At 39.0% G+C, this 13,455-nt stretch overlaps 2 protein-coding genes across 3 annotated transcripts in view; one reads left to right on the plus strand and one right to left on the minus strand.

Moving 5' to 3' along the window:
• LOC146481438 (leucine-zipper-like transcriptional regulator 1) overlaps positions 1-9,757 on the minus strand; it is a 42,116-nt gene extending 32,359 nt beyond the window's left edge. Inside the window, exons 1-10 of one of the 2 annotated variants that reach the window (XM_085108491.1) lie at positions 9,676-9,757; positions 9,209-9,476; positions 7,827-7,889; positions 6,747-6,803; positions 5,869-5,960; positions 4,486-4,582; positions 3,357-3,440; positions 3,207-3,261; positions 1,274-1,413; positions 517-663 (exon numbers count right to left, since the gene is read on the minus strand). In XM_085108491.1, the coding sequence (XP_084964617.1) occupies positions 517-663; positions 1,274-1,413; positions 3,207-3,261; positions 3,357-3,440; positions 4,486-4,582; positions 5,869-5,960; positions 6,747-6,803; positions 7,827-7,889; positions 9,209-9,366 (893 nt within the window). In that variant the 5' untranslated portion in view covers positions 9,367-9,476; positions 9,676-9,757. Of the gene's footprint in view, positions 1-516; positions 664-1,273; positions 1,414-3,206; positions 3,262-3,356; positions 3,441-4,485; positions 4,583-5,868; positions 5,961-6,746; positions 6,804-7,826; positions 7,890-9,208; positions 9,477-9,666 lie in introns of both variants that reach the window. The other variant, XM_085108490.1, reaches the window with a different exon arrangement.
• Positions 9,758-9,792: 35 nt separating this feature from the next.
• On the plus strand, positions 9,793-11,702 carry LOC146481441 (CD2 antigen cytoplasmic tail-binding protein 2-like). Its single transcript, XM_085108504.1, has 2 exons — positions 9,793-10,919; positions 11,072-11,702. Exon 1 carries the CDS (start codon positions 9,848-9,850, stop codon positions 10,898-10,900), a length of 1,053 nt encoding a protein of 350 aa, XP_084964630.1. The 5' UTR covers positions 9,793-9,847; the 3' UTR covers positions 10,901-10,919; positions 11,072-11,702.
• The last annotated feature ends 1,753 nt before the right edge of the window (positions 11,703-13,455 follow it).

Here is a 13,455-nt window from a genome sequence, read left to right on the forward strand (position 1 = left end):
TTCGCTTCACCATGCAATATCAATAATTTCGATGGCATCGAAAATGGCGGAGGCTGACTAGGGACCTTTAAAACAACAAACTGGTACTCTGACTCTTGATTCAAGGTATGCAGGCATCTTGAAACAGCAATGTGTACAGATCGAAGACTCAAGCGCCCTTAAATTGCGCTGGCGATTGAAACTGATGATAAATCCATGACTTTTAATCTAATTTTAGTAATGCCATGACCTCAAAACTGACAGCTGTTATAACCCACATTTTGTTGCTCGGCACAAAGTTTCCTAAATTTCTTTACTTGCCAACCATCAGCTAAAAACAATTTTTTGGGGAAAAATGAAATTTCATGACTTTTCCATGACCTAAACAGTTTGTTCTAATGTCTATGACTTCTCCAGGCCCAGGCAAGTGAAAATAAACGATAAAAACGAACAACGTTTCGGTGTCGTCATGACGCCATTATCAGGCCTGCAATGCAAATTTTAAATTCCACGACCGTTTAACCTATACTCACATACCTGTAGAGATCCGAGGGCAAAGTGTTATCAGCCACTCCACCGAAAACGTACAAGTAGCGATCAAACGCCACCATACTGTGACCGTACCGCCGCTGAGGAGGCGCAGGAGAACCACGCAACAAATGGGCTGACGGTATACGGGTCCACCTGTTAGTTAACCATCCATCAGTATGTCAATTTTCAGCTCTAACCTATTTAAATATCCACGTTCATAAACTGATTTTCTCTTGATACTGGAGTCAAGATTACTCTGAAACGTCGAGCCCTAAATATCTCTGTAATTTTTAAATGTATTTGCTTCAGCAAATCCCTTTTGATTAAAACCTGTAAATTAGTACAGGGAAATTACAGGCAAGCAATGCGTGCATGAACTACAGGGTTTTTATTCATTTATTTATTTTAAAAAACAATTTTTTATCCCGCAACTTGACTCGCAAGTGTTTGTTGCGCCATGGCAAAACAAGTCCCACGAAACGTTGCCTAGTGTAACATACCCTGAAGTGTATGCCTCGCAACGTTTTTACGGAGTCTGCGTTAAACGAGCTAAACTAGAGTTCTAGTTCATGCGACACATAACCACAGCAATTCGACGTATGAACCAGGCCTAGGCAATTTTTCGTGCAACTTGTAACGCAGTAGAATTGCGAGGCAATTTGCCAGGGGAAAAAAAATACCTAGTGTAACATTGTAGGCTTTATTTGAGAATTCCAAGTTGTGCAAACGCACTGAAGGATTTACTGAAGTTAAAAAGATTTACCTTTGCTCCAAAAAATTGAATTCAAACATGTCATTCGTGATCTTTGTTCCACTCTGACCGGAAAATACAAACATACTGTCCTTAACCACAGCCACAGGAAAGTTACAACATGTTGGTGGTCTGTCTCCCGACTGTTGAACCTGAAAATAACGTTTAGCATGGTAGATTTATTTCGTCTGTCCGTAACACAGGCATGCTTGGTAAAGCCTGGTTTTCACTAGCGACGTAAGCACAGACGCAAGTACAACCGCAAGCATAAGAATGATTATTTCACCGGGAAAACGGCCTCGACGCAAGCATAAGCACAAGCACAAGGATCAAATTTTTTCGTTTTCTTGTGCTTGTGCTTATGCATTCTTATACTTGTGCTCGCGCCTGTGCTTGCGTCGCTAGTGAAAACTAGCTGAACGAAATTCCAAGTTCTCCCAACTGGAGTCGATCCCAAGACCTTCCGATTTCTAGTTCGGATGCTCTACCACTGAGCTACAGGAGACTTAAGCTATGTTTTCCAGTGACTTTGAATTAAGCATCAATTGAAATAAAAAAAAAAAAGTGATAAACTGGGTTTTTCCTTTCATTTTACTCTACTATGCTCTGTTATTGCTTTAAAATTTATACCAGAACTAATTTAAGCATCCTCACAATGATAGCCGTTCAGTTATTCGAGTCATCACGTTCCACTTACCACGAACTGCTTGAATCCACATTATTTCATTTCAAGGGAGGGAGCACTCAGAGCCACTCACATGACATGCCTAGTTGCTTTCAGTTTCATTTTTCAAGGGTTTTTTGTTATGATTGGTTTGAGTGACTACTAGTTCAATCCCGCCGGTTTTACCAGGGGTTTTACAGCTCAGTTGACTCATTAGATAACGCAGTTCCAGAGTTTTGAGTGGTTTAGCGGCCATGGCATATGAGACATTATACCATGCCCCACAAATAGGGTAAGAGGGGGAAAGAGGAAATATCACTAAATAAAGATCACTAAGATTTGGCGAGCTTTCGTGGCTGTTTTTAATAAAAGAATCATTCCACTAGCGCTTGTTGGATACGAGATGAAGTCTCTCATTTGGAGAAATGCGTGTAAGGAAGAAGTCTTGAAAACAGGCCCAAGGCATTACACTTGCAACGTACATACAGATATACAGATTACATGCACCACGTATTCAGGAGCACCCAACGAGAACGTTTATGCTAAAAACTTATATTATTGTCCCCTGTGTTTCCTGTAGAACGTTTTGCGCTATTTAAAGGGCATATTTGTGTAAGCTAATACAGATTGATCTTTTCGAATGCTTTTGCTGAAAATTTAAGCCGCACAACGTTTTACAAAATGGCATCTCATTCCCCCAAATTTACGAGCTGTTGTTGGTTTGGAGAAAATGCTAGCTGACCTTTTTTTCGCATTGCCCCTTACAACGAATTAGTCTTCGAAATTTTGTGCTGACATATTGCCAAAGAAATAAGTAGATTTTCTTAAACGACTAACACTGAATTATGGGGTAATTAAGGCGATCCGAACAGATACATGTATCTACCGAAATGAACCTTTGGATGTCACACTTCAAAACTAATCTGCCAGCTTCTTCTAACTGCAAAATACGTACTGGTATACATGTAGATGTCTTAATTCTACAGAACTTGACAAGGAAAGAGAAGAAGAAAACCTATAGTATGGTAGGATAGAGGAATGTCTTAGCATTCTATGATGTTCCAATGTAAAGGATCGAATATGATCTTATAGCGCCAGACTACAAATCGAGTATGCATCATTTTACCAGTTGATAACATTGTATCGAAAAGGCCTTGAGAAAATTTCCAAGAAACTGTCTAACCACAAGGGACCCCTGGAGACACTCTACTCACAAAAGTTACTTGACTGTGTTGCAATCATGTTTTGTCAGTTGCTTACAAAAAAGCAAACAGACTGTACCTCTTGCCATCGAGGATTTGGATCTGTCAAGCAAATTGTCCAAAGATCATCCAATCTGCAAAAGATATATTTGTTGCCTTTAGAATTAAACAGAAAAACTATCCAGAAAAATTACATTTTAGGATTTTTCAAAGCAACTGTTAATTGTACCTTTTGTTGCCATCATAACCAGCAAAAATCCACAAGTTGTTCTTATAGATTGCTGCTCCATGAGCAGATCTTGCAGGAGGCAATCTGCATTTAAAACAAAAATAAAAACATTCAATACAAGCACTACATCCTTATTAAAAAGGATATGCGTGAACAGCATGCTCATGCATCTTTTTCTGATTTGCTAACAGAACTTTAAGCAACAACGACAGCGACGGCAAAAGAACGCCACAAAAGAAAAGATTTAATAACTAAAGGAGAAACAATCGCTCTACACGAGCGTTTTAAATTCTGGTACATTTCTTAGCTGTCCTGTGCAAGACAACAACGTGAAATGACCAAATTCAAGTTTATGTTGAAAACGTGAACACAAAAAGGCTTTTTTTTTTTAATTATTTGTCTCTCTTAATTTCAACGCCATTTCTACCAATTTAGTTGCTGGATTGCTCGGCCACATTATACAATTTGAACCAGTTGGAATAATCGCGAAGTAGTTGAAGTTACATGGAGTTATATATTAAATTGACGCTTTTGTTGGTGTTGCCGTCGTCGTTCCGTTCCCTAATGTTACAGATGTATCTGCAGTCTTCAATTCCAACACCTTCCTTCTATTATCCTGTTATCCTACTGTCCCTAATACGTATGTGAATATTTGGTCTTTTGTGCAACACAAAATTGTTCTATTCAAGCTGACTGAAGCACACAATGTTTCAAAGACTATCAGACAACAACAACAACAACACACTTCATTAAAAATAGACAGTTACAAGGTGTTTATATACCTACCCGCAAATAGCTGAAGCCAGTCGAGGCGGGTAGGTATGTTTATACTAAACTAAATACAAATACATTTGGTGTTTACAACTGAATTGACTAAAATAAAAGTTAAATAAGTAGTAAACAAACAAGTGACGCCAAAAAAAAAAAGGGATTCGTTAGCTAAAGGCATTAGACGATCAATAAAAGTCAAGAACAGACTATTTTTGTCAGGCGATAATGAGAAATATAAATTATATAGAAATCAAATTTTGACACCAACCCGTTTAAGCAAAAAAACAGTATTATTATAAATACTTCAAGTCTAATTTATTGAGTGTGTTATCCGCAGTCTTATCAGCTGATACAGTACCTTCCCTCCATGCGCCACTCAGTCCACTGGCCAGTGTTAAACTTGTACTCAAACAGGTCATTCTTGTTTTGAAGGTTAGAGTTAGAATAAAGATCACCTGTGTGTGCGATAATAAACATAACAGTATAAAACACTACGTTTCTGAATTCGAGTTATGTAAACGTGGCGAGTATAGTGACGCATTCTTTGACCTACACTGAAGGACAAGAAGTCGTTAGCAACTCTCCCAACAATAATTATTGTTCCCAAACTGCAGGGGATTTTCAGTGATGATTTTCATCCCACAGTTGTTGTAGAAATTAGGTTGCATTCGATGAACCAATTATTCCAATAAGAGTAAATAGAATAGCCTCAGTCTAGATTGCTAATTGTCGCTATACCTGTACTTGGAAAGATATATCTGCAAACTTGTGCTCGCACAAAATCATATTCAAGACACACTTTATATTCTGGTTACTAACTTAAAAAAATCTCTTATAAAATGAGGATATTTTGGTGATCATTGTGTACATTCTTACTGAACTGATCAAGAATAAGGCAAATCAAATGCACACTACAATATTAAATCATTTTTTTTTCTTTTTTTTTTTTTTTTTTGGGGGGGGGGGGGGGTGTGGGAGGAGGATTATTTTTTTACTGCATAAAATGGTTTCTTGTTTCAGTGAATTTAATTAGTTTCCCAGTTGTTCCTACAGTGCATATATGCCATCTTATATTGGGAACAGCAGATGGCTAAGAGAACTTGAGGTCACCTGAGCAGACATCTCCTCTCTTTCTAAACAACTTGACGCCTAAGAATTATTCAGTCATGAACCTTTCACCAGAGGTGACCATGCAAAATGGAGACTTTGGTTTCAATGAAACAAATGAATATAAAAACGGTGAATGGATCAATGGTGAGCAGAATCATGGTGATGATTGACTCAGACTGGCAGTCAATAGAGGTTTCACTGAACATGACTGTACATCATTAAAAAATTGCAAATTACAGTTGTGTGCCCTTGACTGACACGCTATACCACTCAACAAAGATTTTGAGTGGGGGGGGGGGGGGGGGTGGCAGGTACCGGGGAGTAGAGAGGGTGGGATTACTGGAATAAAACAGGATCTGTAAAGGAACAGGAAGTGGGCTCCAGAATTATAAGTACCACAAAATGCAATATATACTGCATAATGTTTTTAACAGAAAAAAGCATAGAGCTGATCAGTTTAAAATTCCACAAAGGAAACTGGGGTGGGAACTGGGAGAACAAGGCCCCCTCTCTTCCCCCATCTCCTTTCTTCTTGGATAATTCCATTGAAAAGTGTGAGTTCCCTTTCAATTTGCTAAACACAATTTTAAAGACTAGTATAAATAACAAATGAAAATACTTTACTGTGTACCAGTAAATCCACCAAACACAAGCATGTTGGATCCAAAAATAACAGCAGAGTGGTGATAGCGAGGGGTAGGAGGTGCTCCTTTGGTAACAGCTCTGCAAAGAACATAATCAATATAATAGTTATATGAACTCACTGAAGATAACAGGGATGGCTGCAATAGTTTTGCAAAAGCCACTTGGCATCATTTCATATTTTTGCACTCTCAATTCAAATAATCTGCAAACCATTAAATAGAGCTGATTTCAGCAATTTGTATTTTAAGGCAAAATAAAGCATTTACACCTCTACAGTACCTTGGTCTTTAACAGTCACTTCTTCTAAGGACACCTTTAAGAGGGGGCACATTAATCAACCTTTCCTGTAGACTGCAAGCAATCCCTTTCTGGTTAGTCAAGAGGGTGCGCTCACAGCACAGCGAGACTGGAGCAAGGAGAAATAAATGAGAAGAGACTTTTTCCAGCCTCTCCCCAAGCCCCCTCCTCTTGTACCCTCCAGTTTATTTGCACTCAGCTATTTCGCGCGACGTCTTGACTATCCCGAAAGCCCCGACTGCTTGCAGTCTACCTTTCCTGTTGAACATTGAATTTTTTTCAAGTCATTTACATGAAGGTCACATCCCAAGGCCAGGACTATCACATGGTCACAGACTATGGACTGAGTCCTAGCTATGTTATCCAAATATTAAGCCATGGATTAATTAGATTATCTAATATTTCCATTTATTGTCATCCCATCCTTGAACAGATGGACATTGCTCAAGAAAAAGAAGAACAATAAGTTGCAGTTCAAAATGACAAACTTAACAAGAAAGATACAGTTAGAACTTACTTGCACGCGATTGTAAAATGAAAATTGCAATTAAAAGCAAATGTTCAAACCTGCTCCAGGAATTGTCTTTGATGTCAAATCTCAACATGTCATTCAACATTCTCTTTCTGTGAAAGTAGCAAATCAAGTTTTAATGAAAGACTGGTTATTACTAGAAATAGTTTACACTACAACTGCCCCCATCTGCAATCTGATGCAAGAAAAATTCAGTTTTGGAAAATGATGACAGTCAGAAAATTGATCCCCTGACTTTACGACCAGGTAATAATAATAATAATATTATGCAGTCTCATATCTCGGACCCCCTCCCTCCCAATGTGTATTTCTCTACTACCCCCCTACCCGGGTGTGTCATCACTACCCATTTATTCTGTTTGGGCATAAATTACTTGATGCTACGTCATCATTAATGAGTTATTCCGTGCATGCCCTGTTAAAGGCAAAGTTGAGATTTCATTTCGTATGCGTAAGTAATTGAACCAGAGTTGAACTGTGTATTTCAACCGTAATTATATACTATTATGCAAGGATTCCAAGGATGCCTCCGTGGGTTTTGTTGTCTGGACCAAAACCCTGTGGGTGCAATATATTCTATCATATTAATTAATTCAATATATTTTTTCCTATTTGCCAAATTAAGGCAAAGTAAAATAATATTGGTGCATTTATAAACTAAGTTTTCATTTTATCGAAACAAAGCTAAAGATTTTAAAGAAAATACCCACCAAAATTTTTGTTGAAGATTTTTATTTATAAAAGCTTATTTACCTACAGTGTACATGTAGTATTTAATGATAATTATTTAATAACAGTCACAATGAAACTACAAACGAATGTAAAGAATTATGACTTTATTCCTAGTTGCAACCCATCAATGACAAGTGAAGTTAGTTATTGGTCAATCTATAAACGGACAAGAATAATGCAAATATGCTTCTGACAGAAGTATAAATCAGAATACAAGGGACAATGTAGACTGCGAGCAGTCAATCAGTTTTTTTTTGTTTTGTTTTTTTTTTTTTTGCATTCTTTCCCATGGATTTTTGAGCAAAAAGATAGACTTCATGCTGTCTAATACAAGGCAGAATAGAATTTTCTTGAGTACAATATTTTTGTACACAAACACCTACCCATTGTCGCCTCCAAACACATACAAAGCATCATTCCAAGCAACAAGTGTATGCTTACTGCGCCTGAAAAAACAGACAAATTAATTTATTTTAGTTAATTAGCAGGGTAATAATTATTAAGGATGGTGCCTATTTTGGCTTCTGTGCATATGTTCTGTGCATCTTACAATGGTTCAAGAAAGTCGGGTTTCTTAACGTTGGTGCCTACTAAAACAGAGATATTTTTGCGTGGTTTATAACTACCCAGGAAAAGCAGATCTTGGCAAGGGTTTTTAGGATCTGAAGAGAACATTAGGGGTAACAATGTATTTTTCAGAGATAATGAAGCTTCAATTTGGGAAAAAAATTCCATACATTGTTTTGTATTTTGGTGCTTATTAGAATTATTGTTGCTTAATTATCTCTAAAAAATGTGTGGTTACCCGCAATTTTCTTCTTGTATTCCAATAGCCCTTGTTAAAATCTGCTTCAATCCCCATGTTGTCATAAACCGTGCAAAAATGCTTTGGTATTAGTAGGCACTGTCCTAAGAACAATAACCATTTAGAAGGCAGGGATGGACTAGTGCTTACTGGCCACCTCTCTCAGACCCCTTGGATTTGTTATATCAATCAAATGGCTGTGTTAAGCAGCCCCTGCCCTAATAATTTACAAGTAAATAGCCAGCCAAACAGTTTCCTGTTGGGATTTTAAAACATGTCTACGCTCTATTTATAGAGAAATGTTGAGAAAAGTACTACACTAATAAGATGCTAGCTCTTTGCATGGTTTAGCTTTAAAGGAGATTTCGGGACTCTTGGGTGATGTGTGATCCTTACATGTTTCTTGAGTCACCGTGCATACATGTATAATTGAGTCCTCTGCATCAGATGACACAGATTTCAGTGGATCAAAGTTTGGCTTCCACTACAATACATCAAGTACATGTCAAGGCTTCAATATAATCATATTAGACTGTAGATGCAAGACTGACATACTAATGAGAAATTATACTGCATTATGCAGAATACCAGTCTCTTGTCACACCTGTCTAAAACTATTCCAGGTGCAGTCATTCATAAAAAACTGGAACATTGAGCAAAATGTTTAAACTTATGGCCCTATCGGTGTTAAACTGCAGGGATGGGGGGGGGGGGGGGAGGGGTACAGGCAGGGAATTTCATATCATGAACTGCTAACACTCAGGGATTTTTACCATTATTTGTTTTAGTGGAGTTTGTAACAAATTTGGAGACTCTGGAGACTCTTTGGCCATCCACAAATTGTCGCTACAGTGGGGCATTTCGCTTCAAATGCCTTGCCTTTGCCCCCGGCCTCCCCATCCCCGTCCCCACCCCCTCCCACCTGTTCATTACATTTAATAATTATTTCAATTTCTTTACCTTGCTCCCACAAACTCGTCACATTCTGGCATTTCTTTCCATCTGTTGACTGTTTCGAACCGTCCAAAGTCCAACGACAACGTATCGATAGCCTCTATATTGCCATCTATTTCAAACGGCCGAGAATTCGAAGGAAAACTTGAGCTTCCGGTAGCCATTTTGAAATCAATGACACTTTGTGGTTGCCATGTTTTCAGAGTAATCTGGCTGGTTTCTGGATCTAAATTCAACTCGTGGATGTTCAAGTTCCCATGTAGACTATATCATGCTTTAAGGAAAGGGAAAACATCATTTCAGAGGTCTTTATTTCACGAATAAATAAACAAGATCCTTAGAGGCGACAATCACAACCTCCCATTAAAATTATCGGAGCTATTTTTAAGTTTATATTTTACTCGAAGGGCAAACAAATGGACAGTAAATATGGGAAACATGTAAATTTTATAATTAAGTGTTACCTTGCATACCATAAATTCGCGATTTCCCCAACAGCCCATGAAAATTGCAAAGGTAGACAATTTGCTCCTGCTCTCCACCGCTAATGTCTTGACATAATCACGTGACCAAACAAGAGTACCGGAAGAGAAGGGGTCTGGTAACAAATCATATTTCCGCCATTTTGTTGTGTTCGTTTGCACGATGTCGAAACGTAAGGTTCAATTTGCAGAGAAAGAAAGCGAAGAAATCAAGGAAGAACCCCCCTTGAGTCGAGTAAAAGCTCACTCTTTGGACAGCGATGACGACGAGGACGGTGATGGTGACAAAAACGACGAAAATTACGTCTTGCAAGAAGAAGATTTGGAAGGACAAGAAGACGCAACGATCGATTACGACGAAGGGATTAAAATAACGCCGTTCAACTTGAAAGAAGAGATGGAAGAAGGCCACTTTGACGCCGAGGGGAATTATTTTGAGAAGAAAGAAGAAGTGATTCGGGACGAGTGGTTGGATTCTTTGGACTGGGTGAAAATCAAAGAACGAGGAGATCAAGCACCAAAGGATACATGGGACAGTGGTAATGATGAAAGCAATTTCGAAGATGCCGAAGAGCCAGGTGACGAGATAAAAGCAATGAAAGACATTTTAAACATTATTTTACCTGGTGAGACGGTTTTGAAAGCGCTAAGACGCCTTGGTGGGAAAGATATCGGCCGGGGTAAAAAGAGCTCGTCTGCAAGTGCCCGCTGGCAACCAAAAGCTAAGAAGCAGAAAGTTTTGGAGGGAAGCGAATTCGAAGATTCAGCGGCGACTGAAGATAAACAGAGCCTTTTAAAGCTTACTGAACTAGCTGACTTCCTTCTTCAGAGAGGCAATTTTGGCGTTTATCAAGATACGTATGAAAAGATGGCCCATAAAATGAAAAATTTGGAAGAAAAACAACAAGAAGCCGAAGAAGACGATGCCCTGGAGGCTGCCTTCAAACAGGGGGGAGGGGAGGGTAAAGACACAACCACGGAGACTAAAAACTCAGATAATAAACGAACAGAAGAGGCTAATGATGATGAGGTGTACTGGCAGTATAAGTGGGAAAACACCAAAAATGCTACTGTGTATGGACCATACTCGTCTACTTACATGTTGAATTGGAATGATCAGGGTTGTTTTGGAGACGGCGTATGGGTGAGGAAAGTTAGTGAAGATGATGGTCCATTTTATAACTCCAAACGCATAGACTTTGAACTCTACACCTAAACCAATGTAAAGCATTTTTGTTGGTGATTGTACAGTCGAACTTCTTTATTTTGGACACCAACAGGACAGGAATAAGTGTCCGTATTATAGAGGTGCCCATTTTAGAGAATTAGTCTTTATATGGATTTTGGTCTCTGAGCTGTCCGTATTTATAGAGGTGTCCATAAGGAGAGGTTCCATTGTACTTGAAAAGCAAACGATTTAGACATGTTGTATGCAGATGTGGTATATATGTTGTTTCAACCAAGCATAAAATTGAACCACAACATAATGCACAATCAGTTGAAAAAATGTTGTCAGGTGAAGGGTATAAACCATGAATGATAAGGTTCAACAGCTTTCTGGGAAGCGTTTGACGTTCAAGCTTATTTTGCATTCTTTGTGGTAGGAAATAAAGGCATGTGCAATTTTTAGGGCTCAAAATTAACGTATTTCTCGCTGACAGAGCAAAAGCACAAAAATAGGCACAAGCTAATTAGATCACCCAATAATTCCATCTGGTCACATTGTTTACTATTCACGCTTTGCACGGGGCAACATTTCTCCAATCAAGTGTAATTCGATGCATTGTACAATATTTTTATTGTACAAGCATAGTTGGCTCAAGCTCAGTTCGTATAACAGCATTGACCACAGTGCGCTTATAACTATAAGACATTTTAATTGTAGGAAAGTTGAATATTTTATTGGCAGACAACAAATTGCTATTCTGCATTTAGCGTGTTTACTCTGTACCTGGTAGTATTTTTGTGCAAAGTTTGCATGGTGGCCCTGCAAATAAGGAATCAGTTGAAACATTCAATGTACCCATTAGTTTTCTTCCTTTTGCTTTGTCACTTACTGTTTCAGGTCCTTCACCAAGTTTTTGCCTACCGGTTAGGGCGTCTACTTGAAATCTCTGTTTCACGTCTCTCTCTCTGACCGGCCGCTAGCTGCAGTTGATTGTTGATAGCCCCAAGGTTCAACTCCTCAGCTGCTCTTGTAAATAGCCAGCTGGGGGGTTCATTATGTCATGTTTGAAGTATTGGTTTCTTTCTTTTTGTCTCATTATCCCAGAAGAGCCCTTTTGGGGAGAGGATAATTAAGTATATTATCATCATCATCATCATCATGTAGGCTGTATTGAATTGTAAAAAAAAAAAGACTTCAGCAAAACAGCATTTGTATAAAGAAAAGGACCAAGACTGCGAGCAGTAGTTCGTTTCTCCTCAGATCCTACAACATGTGCATACTAGCAGAGATGTAGAAATTATGCAAATTGCCCGTAGAAACAAGGAGGGATCTTTCAGATTGCAGCCTTGCTGCTTGGTTAATTCAATGTGTGCTAGTTAAATTAGGAGAGAGACTGCTTGTAGTCTCAACTCTTGACCTCAGAGAAAATACAGTGTAAAAGTTTGGCTTAATTGTTTGATTATTTTTTCCTCCCGCCCAATCGTTTTTAGGCAAGTTGTATTACCCTCTTTGCCAGGGAGGTGAGGGGGGGTAACAGGACTCGCCTAAGAATGACTGAGCCAGAAGCGATGGGGCCCACAGCCACCAGCAATAAAATAGGTTTTTGTACCATGAATTGACAAGTTTGTGCACTCAGCATTTTGCTGACTCCTACGAGGTGCACAAGGAAACGGTGGTCTGGATTAGAATACTGTCCCCCATGGTATGATTCAATAATAAACACACAAAAAAATGCAATTTTTCACTGCAAAGCGTTCACTTTCTTTGAATCAACAATGGACAGATACTTGTATACATGTAAAAGCCTTGCATTGTCGTGTGTGTTGGCATGCTAAATGAAATGACAAACAAATCCCTTTCTTGTAGTGCGCCTTGATAAACTGTCTCTCTTCTGGGTTGTTTTTTTTTTTCTTACAGTAGTAACAGCACTTTCCTAATGTTCATCCCCAGTAGGTGTCCAAAATACAGTGGATTCCATTATCACAGATCCTGTGATGGGATGGGATCAGCCCAGTTGAGTTCTAGTTTGTGCGACACTTTACTGCAACATGTTCATTCCTGGGCATGCTACAGTACACCTAGCCTGCAAACAGCAGACATTTTTCCGGTTCGGAGGTACGACCGGAAATACGTCTGCTGTTCGCAGGATACAGTACACCAGGCATTCTTCAAACAACTTGTGTCACAACAAAATTGTAACACAAAATGGAAGAAAAGTTGTACGTGTAATGTTAATAGGCTTTAGCAACACTAGGTTCTTGGGTTAAGTCTACAGGACACCCAATGCCAAAGGGCCCTGGGTTTCTACTTGACCTGTTCCAGGCATGTGGAAAGCAAAGATTGCATCCCGTGAATGATATTGTGAGGGGAAGAGGAGATATGGCTAGGTGGAGTTCACACTTCTTTTTACCTTGTTTGGCGTTCCCCACAATCTAACCACTGGGATCACGATAGTTATGGCACGTCATCACAATGGAAGAGAACTCCTCTTGGCGCAACACAAACTTGTGGTGACTTATGTCACGATGTCACAAATCAATGCTGAAGAGTGTTTCGATCTGTTGTAGTGTAGGAGGTGCGAGGACAATAAGACAGACAAGACA

Source organism: Pavona decussata, unplaced genomic scaffold (genome assembly GCF_977016875.1).
Source record: "Pavona decussata unplaced genomic scaffold, jaPavDecu1.1 SCAFFOLD_50, whole genome shotgun sequence".
NCBI classification, from domain to species: Eukaryota; Metazoa; Cnidaria; class Anthozoa; order Scleractinia; family Agariciidae; genus Pavona; species Pavona decussata.

Coding starts and splice junctions, on each gene's coding strand:
- LOC146481441 (XM_085108504.1), top strand. CDS start 9,848: ATGTCGAAACGTAAGGTTCAATTTGCAGAGAAAGAAAGCGAAGAAATC.